The sequence below is a fragment of the Contarinia nasturtii genome, unplaced genomic scaffold (assembly GCF_009176525.2).
Source record: "Contarinia nasturtii isolate CC-2019 unplaced genomic scaffold, AAFC_CNas_1.1 Cnas_scaffold_1878, whole genome shotgun sequence".
Taxonomy (NCBI): Eukaryota; Metazoa; Arthropoda; class Insecta; order Diptera; family Cecidomyiidae; genus Contarinia; species Contarinia nasturtii.
In genome coordinates this window covers 1-12537 of record NW_022199208.1, presented here as the reverse complement: position 1 = coordinate 12537, position 12537 = coordinate 1, and the positions used below count along the sequence as shown (strand labels likewise).

At 34.6% G+C, this 12537-nt stretch overlaps 1 protein-coding gene across 1 annotated transcript; it reads right to left on the bottom strand.

Moving 5' to 3' along the window:
* Positions 1 to 432: 432 nt before the first annotated feature.
* LOC116347410 (histone H3-like centromeric protein cnp1) lies at positions 433 to 5484 on the bottom strand. Its single transcript, XM_031777985.1, has 4 exons — positions 5451 to 5484; positions 3573 to 3802; positions 634 to 762; positions 433 to 552 (listed from the first exon to the last, which is right to left on the bottom strand). Exons 1-4 carry the CDS (start codon positions 5482 to 5484, stop codon positions 433 to 435), a joined length of 513 nt encoding a protein of 170 aa, XP_031633845.1.
* Between the last annotated feature and the right edge of the window lie 7053 nt (positions 5485 to 12537).

Genomic DNA, 12537 nt, shown 5'->3' with positions numbered 1-12537 from the left:
AAAACAACATATGATCCTTTCTTTTATTTTCTTTCAAATGTATTACTTTGGAGCTGTTGAAATATTAAAAGCCTAAAGGTTGGAATAAAACGACCGCTTACTTCAAGTGGTTATATGCAACTAACTTTTATTCTGATGAAATATTAATTAGGCAGACTGTTGACGATGTCGTCGGCAGTCTTGGCCCATTTCAATTGAGTGGGGCGATCGCTGCTGAGTCGCGCAATCGTATGCATTCGATTGAGGTTACAATGTGACAATTGGGTGTGGCGATCGCGCGATATGGCGCGATCGAAACACCCAACTGTAATTAGGTCGTTGTTCAATGTGGAATGTGCCAATTCGGCGCATTCCATTGATGGGCGATGACCCAGTTACAAAGTATAATGTAATAAATGTGTCTTTTAAAAAATCACATATTGTTGTTGTTTTTCAATTTCGCAAGCGTTTGGCAGGAAGTAAATCCTCCAACAAAACTGTAGTTCGACCGGCATGAGACGCAATCATGGCAGCATCGTAGAACAGTTCAACGATGTAGGATTCGGTGGATTGCTTTTCACAAAACAGATAAAACATATTAAAAATAAAATAAAAAAATTTACCAAAAAATCACAACAAAAAGAAAACACTCACTTGTAATGCTTCCAAAGCACCAACTTGCATAGAAAAAACGTTGAAACGAAACAGCATCACGCGTACAATGCGTTGGAAAATGGATCGTGGTATCAAGAGATCTGTTGATCTCTGATAACGATGAATTTCCTGCAATACGTTATTTGCATGACGTTGTTGAATTTTTTATGGCTCTCCTTTAGATCGCGGCATTTTGCTCAACCAATCGATACTGACTAATTGATTACAAAAACATTGCTTGGAAAAATATATATGCCCTGAAAAGGTCCGTTTTTCCAAGTGTGTTTTTTACTGTGTCGATGATGAAACTACATTCGATTGAACAGTGCGATTACTTTCGTATAATGTTATATGAATGATATCGTCAGCATTTATATATCCAATATAACAGCCACAGCGTTCACATTCTATGGCGAAATTTGCGTATAATGGCCGACGTCGTCTTGTATTTACACACGCCTCACGCAATGTGAAAACACTTCCATCTGGATCAGTATCAGTAACGTCGTGTGCACGACATATATGCGTGCCGCACAATTTACAAGATTTCACTGTGTCCCATAAATCGAATCGAAATTGTATTTGAAATGTACTTTTACTTTGGAGAAATATGTCTTGTTCGTTTGAATTACGACACACAAATGCAATCATATCGATGATACTCGATATTTAATTATAAAACTAAACGATAAAATTATTGCCGAAATAAGTACTACTAAGTAATTCTAACATAGCATAACATAACAGTTTATTTTATGTCAATGTCGTTTACTCTCAATGTCATATACTTTTCCGCTTTCATAGCAAAAGAGTGTTTTGTCTGCTTTTAAGTTAACAGCATCTTCCGTATGTAATTAGTATATAAGTCTATCGCAAATGTTGAATAAAGTTAGTCGAAAGGAATCACTTTTAGGTGTTGTTTTATTCCGTAACACAACATTATGAACTTTTTAGTTAAAAATTAAAAGTATAAGCCCAAATTAAGAGAAAATATTGGAAATATAAAATTAAGTAATTTGAGAATTATCAAGTAAACTTAGAAATTAAGAGTTGTCAGTTTGAATATTGAAATAAATCATTCTGTTGAAAATCATTGAAGTATACTGACTATAAATTTACAACAGGAAGAAAATCAAGGCTATTCAATATTTATTTATTTCCCGAAACGACAACTATTCGTGAAAAATAAAAGCATGGGAATTATGTCGGTTCAAATGATATACAATACTTAGATGTCGGTACGCCACGTCGCTACCACAAAAATCATTTATTCAAAAATATGTGCTTCAAATTATCATTATTTTTTATATGTGTTATATTTATGTCGATTATGATCTATCACAAAAAAGCGAAAACAAAATAAAATTGTCGAAAAAAATTGAAAAAGTTTTTTTTACAATAGTTTGAAAAGGAGAATTTTTACTCAACATATTATTTCTTTCTATGTGTGTTATATTTATGTCGGAATTGTGTCGGTATGAACCCCTTCGAAAAATAAAATATTTTCTTCGAAAATTTCCTCTTCAAATTATGATTGTTTACTAAGTGTCTTATATTTATAGTGGAATTATGTCGGTTATCAGACAATAAAAATAATATTGATATTTACAAAAAAAAATTCCACCTGTAGTGTCCTCCACCGACCACATACACATAATTACTCAACCACCTCCATTTAACACGCAATTATCGATCATTCAACAGATTATTCCATAAAATTATCATCATATTTATAAAGCGTTTGTCTTTGGACTTCACCGTAGTGGATTTTTCATATATTTAACAATTTCTCCCCGAAAGCCACTAACGACTAAGTAACGATGTAACGATGTGACCTAGTGACACTAATTTTATTGTGATTATGTTGTTTAATATGTGTGTTTTTTTTTATTTTCAGTTAATTTCGCAAATTTATTCATCACATGAATCCAGAATGAGTATCATCAACAATGGAACAAATACAATAAACTTTAATCGTCAATTTTGTTGTATTAATGTTTTTCATTAAAATAATAAAGAAAATGATACCGTAAAGAATCTTGAATAAAAGACAATTCATGCTCTATTTTTCAGATCTTATAAATTGTAATATACTGAATGAAAATTTCGCTTGTTCTTTCTTTGAATTTCTAAATTAGTCACTTTTTGAAATTCGAGATTAAATTTATTGAATCACAATTCGTTGAATATCTCTGAATAGTTTTAACATCGAATGGAAAAATCTATATCCCTATACATAAAAATAAAGAGAGATCGCAAATTGTAGCTGATGTCACAATTGGCGTTTATTTTTCATTTCGTTCCACATTTCCTTGTGTTTTTCTGGAGTATACGGTGGTCCATGTTTACCGCACGCTGCATGTTTTCCATTGTAAAAATTAAATAAAACAGTTGATGTCGATCGTTGTTTTAAAGCAACTGTCTACGGATGTTTATGTCTACTGTTTTCGATTCAAATTAAGAAATGCTTTCATTGCAAAAGCATTTGCTTTCAGTACAGATAAAAGAAAGTGCTTTTGTTATATATTCCATGTTGTTTTGCTCTCTTCTTTCATTCGAGTTTCAAGAAATCGTACACCGATAACTTTTAAATTTGTTGAGAACAGCACAAAATCGTTTATGGATATTTAATCATCGAATTGATTATCATTTTGTATCAACAATGTGTAGCTCAATATAAATGGATTCGAAAATTCTGCGACGCATCACGAATAAAACACATGACTGCATTTAAGCATTACGGTCTTCAACGACGGTGACACTTCATTGCAACATAGTCGGCAATTCATACCAACTATTTTTTTTTTTTCGTTTTTGTACACGCTGTTTCATCTCGTTGTCATGAGCTTTTATGAGAGTTTCTTTTTCGATTCCCAATTCAATTCGTTCAATTTCTAATCGATACTCTACGGTACATAAAAATCGGCTCTCTCTCCAACCTTGACATCTGTGATAGTTTTGTCGTTCATTTGTTTTTGAACGAATTTGATGTATTCATTTTTGTCAACACCACTTGTAGCATTGTTTGAAGGAGCGGTACGCGTGAATTGAATTTCGTGTGTTGGTGGATCGTCAAGAGACGATTCCACCGCGGCTTGATTAAAAGCCTCACCTGCACCTGCATCGAATACATTATCGGGGGTAGGTGGAGCATCAATATCAAAAACATCTTCAAATAGCAACAAAAAAAAAGGACTGCGATAATCTAAAAGTATTTTTTTAACGTTACTTGAATGTCACTACCTGGTTATTGCACGACGCTCTGCGTTAAATCATTCATCGGCATATCTGATGATGATGATAATGAAGTTGATGCACCAACTCAAAATTAAAATAAAAAAATAATAACTTAAATTTTCGTCTCAATATGATTTAATTTTTAAAATGATTTTTTTCAAATGCACTCATCACTTCTTCTTATTACTTAACATCACTTTGTACTTACAATTTTCCATTTTTTTGAAATTCACTTTATTGTTACTTTGAATTTAGATTTTCAAATATGACTGTGTTCATTGAATTAAAACGAAAGAATGAAAGTCCATATTAAATTTGGTGGCTGACAATGCTCAAGATCTTGCTCATTTATGCTTATTAGATAAAAATTTTGGAAGAAAGAGGGGGAATTCTCTATTTGCAAATATCCAGACTAATTAAAATCGATATTTATGCATTTTCTTTCCTTTGTCAAAATATATGAAATTTGTGGGCCTTTGAACGCAAAGTGATTACGAGTGCGAATTTGCTGAACAGTCCAAAAATGTGTAAAATACATGTATCAGCAAGTGCCGCAATACATAACACATATACTGATGTGATTTTTTATCTTCACTCAAAATGTATGAGCGCAAGAAAGAAAAAACGATTTCATATGGAATTGCCGATACATACGATCACATTCTGTATCAATTGAACTGTTTGATTTTTTTTGCCTTGAACATAATGGGCTGTGTAGTCATAATTTTACTACATAATTTTTTTTTCAAAACGAATGAGTTAGTTAGCCACAACCATATAAGGTGGTGCTTTGGTCGTTGTCTCTTTCGACCATAACACTTTATTCAAATCAAAAACATCGCATTAAGTCGAAACAGTCATTAAATCGAAACAGTTTTTAAAAATTTAATAATTAAGTTCGAAACGAAACCGATAAGGAAAATATGATCTGCAAAGCAATACAAGTAACAGATCACGCATGAAGATAACTTGATTCCTTTTGCAATAGTTTCTTTGATGAGACTGACCAGGGCTGTAGTTTTCATTCTGTCAGTGCACGCACACAGTAGTGTGTACACTGACATTCAATGTGCGTCGCACACAGTGCTTGTATTTTAAATGTGCACGCACACTTAGTTACAGATTTGCCAACCGTCAAAAATGTCAAACTTGTGTTATTCTTTTGTCCAAGAATGCAGATAATAACTGAGTGTATATTGTTTCTGCTATCTCTAAAGCAGCCTTAAGGCTAACTCCTAGCACCTTGGAATAAGACAGCATTCCTTTTACAATAGCCAAGTCATATTGATCTATTTCAATTTATGACAAAGTGTTTTTCCTACTTTATTGACCAAATCAATCACTTCATCGTCTTTTGCATCGCTTTTGATTGATAGTCCCGTCAGCATGATCCATGGTTAGAAAGCCATGTGAGTAATAGTGCTCAATGCTTTGTTGCTTACAGCTGGGAGAAATCTCATTTCTGGTGCCAAGTCTTTCTGTATTAGACCCAATTGTTTTGCTATCTTCAACCCACTCTCTCGGGTTTCCAAAGTGAGATCTTCTATCATTTTCACATTTCGAAATTAAAACCATCTTACTGAACACGGATAATTTACTATTTGGCAACTCCATGTTGCCTACCTATTACCGGAAAAGTTTAATTTTAAAATTTCATAATTTGCTTTACAATATACGTGTGGTTAAACAAATACGTGTGTTCACTGTTTAATGTTGTATCACAACTGATCTGTCAAGCATCTCATTTGACGTTCAGAAGAAACGTCAAGTGAGATGTTTGACAGATCATAATCGCACCAATTTTGAAAACTCCTCCTTCATTGAGGAAGAATTGAATTCTCTAGAATAAATACAGCGTATGATACGGTCGCACACCAAAGGTTGTTTTTACATACATTTTTTGCTGTATTTTGTATGACGGTGTTTCGCTTTGAAATGCAACCTTTTCATACGCTGTTTTTATTCTATAGCAATCAATTTTTTTTTTAAATAATTTTAACGAAACATGTTCGATAACATTCGAACATTCAAACAAGATAAAAAAAACCAATTTTCGATTGTTCGAGTTCGTTAAAAAGCTCGTTCGTTCGTTCGAAATTTAAATTTCGTACCGTCACCGGAGCCACACATTAAACAGGATACTTTGGCTCACTGTTTGGTGAAATTGGTAAACTGCGACATTCGGGTGAAAACAAGCTCGCTGACCGTTTCAACGTCAAGGCATCAGAAAACCCGGATGAACAGCATTTGAATGAAAGCGTCATCAAAGACCAAAGCGAAACAAACACTGATATGAATATGGATCAAGTAACCGACATCATCGCAGCGGATCAAGCCCAAAACATTGGAACAGGCCACCTTTTAGACATCGAAACGGCTTTGATGCCAACAGTAGTCGCTAATCCGACATCGACCATAACTCACACTAACCTGAGCTCCGACGTGTTAAGCGCAACAAAGTCAATACACACACGCAACGAACCCGATCAGGAAGACGAAGAAGAAAGCACAGCACCAAAACAACAAAAACAAGACGAAAATGAGTTGCCTTGGGCGACAATATACGAATGGAAATTTACACGGCATGAAGCCGCCGAATGATTGGAGAGCCAACCCGTAAGTATTCGAGACACCGGCATAGAGGCCCAGTTACGCAAGTTTATTCAAGGCACATACACATGGATCATGGTTCGATTTACGTTGTTCGAAAAACGCTACGTAATTACCCGCAGCCAGAATTGAACGCTCTAGAATAAAAACAACGTACTGAATGGTTGTTATATCAAAGCGGAACAAGGCATTTTTTTAACATAGATTTGTTGTTGTAATACAACATACCGCATTGGCAGTTGTGTGTGTAGCGGCAACACTTGTAATACTGTACAAATGCGGCCGCCTCATGTTATTCTGCAAATAGATGTGCAGGAAACCAAAAAAGCACCAAAAGTCACGAAAACATCAAATAGAAAGACCAGACAATTATTAAGAATTGGGAGAGAGAACCGAAAATAACGCCACCAATTTTTCATATAGCGAGTGAGCCAGCAGTTTTTGACTGAGAGTTTGTCTAACCCTACATTTGTCATAACTGAGCAGAGTGCGTTTAACTCTCAAACGGCACATTTGCATCGCATGTATGATCGTAAATAAGAATTAAATAAATTGAAATGGAAATATTAAAAACGATGATAATACAAAAAGAGTATAAATCATTCAAAATAATTGGAATAATAAAAATAAAATAAAATAATTTTTATATTTATATCATTTGATTTTTCGGGTGAATCCTTCTATCGTGAATTAAACGTACGTTGTTTTGTTATGATAGCCGCAGGGTTTGACAAATTTGCAAGCAATGACAGCTGGCTCACTTTTTGGCATTGTTCTTTCCCAAAACACCCAAACCAAAAACCAAACCAAAACAAACGGAGCGTCAACACAGCGACAGCAACGAAGAATATAGCGAGTAGGGGCATCAACTAACTGATTCAACCCGAACACGCAAACGGACCACAGGCTAACACAACAACAGACACCGATACACCACACAAACCCAACAAATAAGTTCAACAGGGGAACAGACAAACAAAAAAAACACAAGCGATTAAAGATAAGAACAAAATATAATTGATTTATTCATATTTCAATAAACTACATACGACGCCCGCGTTTCGACTTCGGTTTCTTCTTGCGGTTCGAGGGCCCAGGATCCTTACGATCGGCATCCTCAACGCCGGGAGTTCGACCAGCGGCCCGAATCCAGTCACTTAGCATATAGCTGTCCATCAGGTCGAACCGCAATGAGCCCAACACTTCACGCTCCAACCACTGACTGATCGGAGTGACACCATTATCAAGGCCATATAATGGTGCGGCGACATCAAGTGAAACATTATTACGCTGACAATGAAGAATCATTCCCCAATAGCGGTCAACTTCTCGCCAGAAACCACCAGCCTTGGGATCAGCAGCAAGAATCATCGCATTGCTCAATACAGCCGGATCGACATTTTCCGCCCTGAAAAAAGCACGCATTTCAGTTCGATCATCTCGTGCAAGCAGAAATTCTAAAAAATGAAACGAGAACAAAACAAATTAAATTAATAAAAAATAAATCAATGAGAAAATACGGGAAGCATTTACCCAAACCATTATTGATCATCGTCAATTCAGCCAAAGCCGCATCCTCAGCAACTTGCGAAGCAGCAGCGGTTTCAGCAAGTTTGCGAGCAGCCAAATGCTTCACGGCTAAACGGCTACGCCGCACACCGACTTGATGCGACTCGTACATCGCTTCGCAATGGGCTTTGAACTGTTTCTTGAAGGCTGAAAAGAGAAGAAATTACAACAACAAATTGGAGTTAATAAAAAACAAACAAAAAACTAATAAGAGAGAACAAATTGTGTCAAAAAACTCACCAAGCCTTGGATGGCGGTCTCCACGTCGGGAGCCTCTGGGCTCGTCAACCAAAGCAGGATCCAAATGCCCAAAATGATTTCGCCGACGTTTCTGCGCACCGGCTCACAAAGCAGTCGAACTGGGCTTCAACGGCATCATCGGAGTCGGAATCGGCACGCCCACTACCGGCGAACGACGACGGACAATACCGGTACTAGTACCGTCACCGGGATCATAATTAACTGCATCAACAACCAGCGTGGTGTCAACTAAAAACACAGAACAAAAAATTGAGATGATGACACACAAAAGAAGTAAGAGACGAGAAAAAAAACTCACCGACAGCCTCTCACCTACAACGGGCTCGAGATCACCACCGGCAACTCGTTCATTATCAGCTAACCCAGAATCGTCAACGCCGGTATGACACTTCAAACACGCTAAAGAAAAGAAAAAAAAAGAAACACAAAACAAATCAATTATGAGGAACAAAAGCGAACCAAAACAAACACACCCGTACATACAAAAAAACTTACAGAATAAAACGGCACCATCCCAGTCTACAAGACGAACAATGGAATCGAAACATCGCGAACAATACCATCGACACCAAGGATACCAACAACCGTGAAACACTAAACACCACTGAAGAAAAAATAAAACAAAACATATAAATTGATGCATAAATAAACAGACACAAATTATCACGACGAAAACAACAACAGAAGAAATAACGACGGAAAATATAAAATGCACGGAAACTCACCTCATTTTTTTACCTTTAATTAACATAAACTTGTAGCAGAACACAAACACGTACCTATATAAAACGTAAACTAATGCACTAATGAGACATCGAAGCGGCCATCATTCTTTTTTTACATAAGAGTCAAAATGTCAAAATGCCATCACCAAGGCGGCGGGCTGCGACGCAACAATTTCATTTACATTGGCCAAGGGATGACGACCATCAACCGGAACTACTAAAACAATAAAAAAGAGAATACATGAAATTGAGAAAAAGAAGAAAAAATGCGCAAAACAACCACAAGAAAAACAAAAAAAAAAACATTTACATGGCTCGGCACCAGCGATAACATTTTCCTTGTTGTCGTCACCACTGGGAGAACTGGTTGAGCTCACATCGGGACCATCTATAACAAAAGAAAGAAAAAAGAAATCAGTAAAGCAATGCCAAAAAATCAAACGCCAAAGAACTTACCTTCAGCTGGTATGCCTAAACCGGCTGGCGAAAACTCACCGCCCAAATTAAAACCGAAATGATCAGAGATTTCACCACCTAAGAGAAAATAGAAGAGGGGGGATCAGCTGAAATGGGGACAACGATGAAAAAACCAAAGAATTTACCGTCAATTGGAGCATCACCACCAGCTACCGCGAGCTCGCCGTCTGAATCGCCATCTGGAGCTGAGTCGCTGTAATAATATTCCAACCGTTAGGTTTAGTGTTCAATCATAAAGTGTTTATTCAAATCGTCTCTTATCATGTACAATGTACATATATACAATACAATACATATACATACAATACAATACATATACATACAATACAATACATACATACAATAGAATATATGAACCGTTGCGAAATAAAAATACCCTCAGAAAACTTGAGAAAAAATCGAACACGAATTGGAATGTAAATCAAAGGTCAACATATAAGATCTAGAAATTAAAGAGCAACAGTAAGACATTGAGAATCAATGTGCAACATAGCTCATGTTGCAGTTTGTTTCCGAAATTTACACTGTTGCTCTCTAATTTTGAATTTTTATATGTTGACCTTTGATTTGGAATTTTTTCAAGCTGCAGTCATATTTCAAATTTCAATATGTTGCTCTATTATTTAAAATTGTCACACAAAGAATTTATTTAATTACAGTTTTATTTATTACGAGCAATTGGAAATTCTGGGCAATTTTTCTTATTCAAAAAATGAAAACAGCTATTCTTTCGATTTCTACATTACAAAATTGGTCTAGTGGCCAAATTTTCGTAAGTAAAAGAGTAAAAAAATTAATATTCAAATCATATGCGTACCATATTTTTAACAATATATTATCATGTAATATTCAATGCTGATGTCAATGCCGTACAGATAAAAAAAGGGGTAACGAAATACAAAAGTACATTCCGCCTCAAGAAGTTTTGTTTACATTTTTTTTAAACAAATTTTGTTTACCTTTTTATGCGATAAAATACATCCTCATGCGTTGCTTGATTATGGAGGTGTTTTGTCTACTTATCTCTAATTCATTAAGATTTTTGCCAAACTTTTCATAGATTAAAATAATATAAAATAAATGGCGATTACATTCTGCACAAATTGATATGCATATCGAATATACTCAATTTTTTTGCATCACGCCAATTCATTTTAACTGTTCAACTAAGAAATGAGTTTGTTTTTCTAAAAGAAATATTTATTACCTACCGTTGATGAGAGATATCAACTTTTTTGAAAAATGATCTCGATGGTGTCCAACATTCCATTGGACATAAATAATATGAATTTAGCATAAAAAGAAAAAGAATAAAGTAAATCCAATAATTTGATTCATAAACAGAAAAAGTAAATTCACAAAATTCAAAAGTCCAATTTGATACGTAAACAAAAAAAAGTAAATTCACAATTTGATGCATTAACAAAAGGAGTAAATTTATATTCCAGATGGTCAGAACACCACCGAATTGATTGGTATCAGCTGAAATAAAAACACAATAAAACTACATATTTAAGTTCTTCAAAATTACGCCGACTCACTATAAATCACTCGACCTCTTTCTGACATATTAGCCGACGAATCACCAGCCACATAACAAATTACGCGTACATATCGTTCAAACCTAGTTAAAACCAAAAATAATTGTTAATATCACCATTTTATTTATTTTTACATACCGAAATCATTTTGAACTTACATTGTTAAATTATTCACTTGTTATTGTTACACGTAGTCATAATTAAATTGATCATGATCAGATTTCAAATGTCAACCGCCAAAATTGCACAATAAGCATTATGATCATAGAATAAGAATTTATTAACAACTTCACTTCTGTTTCAACTTCCATTCCGTCCACTATACTTAAGCATTATTTTATTAATTAAAATCCAGATGTAATGTATGAAATAAAACACACTGATTTAGATCAAACATTTATTAAGTGTAAAAGAACACTGACTCTACAAAAGAATCGAACCTTAATTTATACTAAGAAGTACGTGCTTCCAAAATGCTATTATTGTTCTTATTTTTGGGTAAACATCAAACTATGAATTGATTTGACATTGAAATCCGAGGTTGAAATAAATAAAATAAGATTCAAGGTTTAAAAAGATGCTCCAAAATCTGCTCAGTAAACTATACGTGATTTAAAATGGTAATCAAACTAAATATTTAATTTCTTATAAATAAAATGATAAACTTGAAAAAAATAAAAAATAAAAGAAACATAGTTGATTAGTCAACATGTACTTATAACTATATGTTTTCAAAATTGTACCATAATTTTAAAATTCAATATCATTCCGATTTTCGAATAACGACGATTCCATATCAAATCGATCAAAATCTGGAATCATGGTCTCGGATTTCGTTTAAATTTTGTATATATGTTGGCCCTCATGAGAAACTAAGATAGCCAAAATTTGGGACCTAACTTTTCACAAAGTCGTAAAAAATCAAGGAATCAATTTTCGAAAAAATGGTCAAAAATCGAAAAAATTGCATTTTCCCATTCAATATCATTTGTAAACTTTTATTTATATACTCGGACATATGTATATCGTTGGAAAGGTAATCGATAGGGCTATCCGAAGTTGCCCCTTTTGGTCCCCCCACCCCCTGTAGTGGTAAAAAACGGTTTGAAATATTAAAATCGGCTTTATGCGTGGTTTTTTCGGTTTTTTCGCTCTTTTTATTGATCATTGGCCGCTCTATCCATAACCGATGTGAAATCACTTGTGAAGTCTGGAAGAAATTCTCGAAAAATTGGTCAAAACCCCAAAACCATAGCAATTTTTTCACTTTTTTCACTTTGAACCGATTTTTTGACCCAATGGGGATTTTTTGGGGGCAGGATCAACAAAATATCAGTTCGATACAGCTGTCAAGTTTATAAAACGTATTACAATTTATTGTGGAACAATTGCAAGAAAAATTCACTCAAACAGATTCTCGTAACATGAAGTTAAAATTTTTGTCTGTATTACCAAATGATTGGAGTATCAGAAAAATTCAAAAT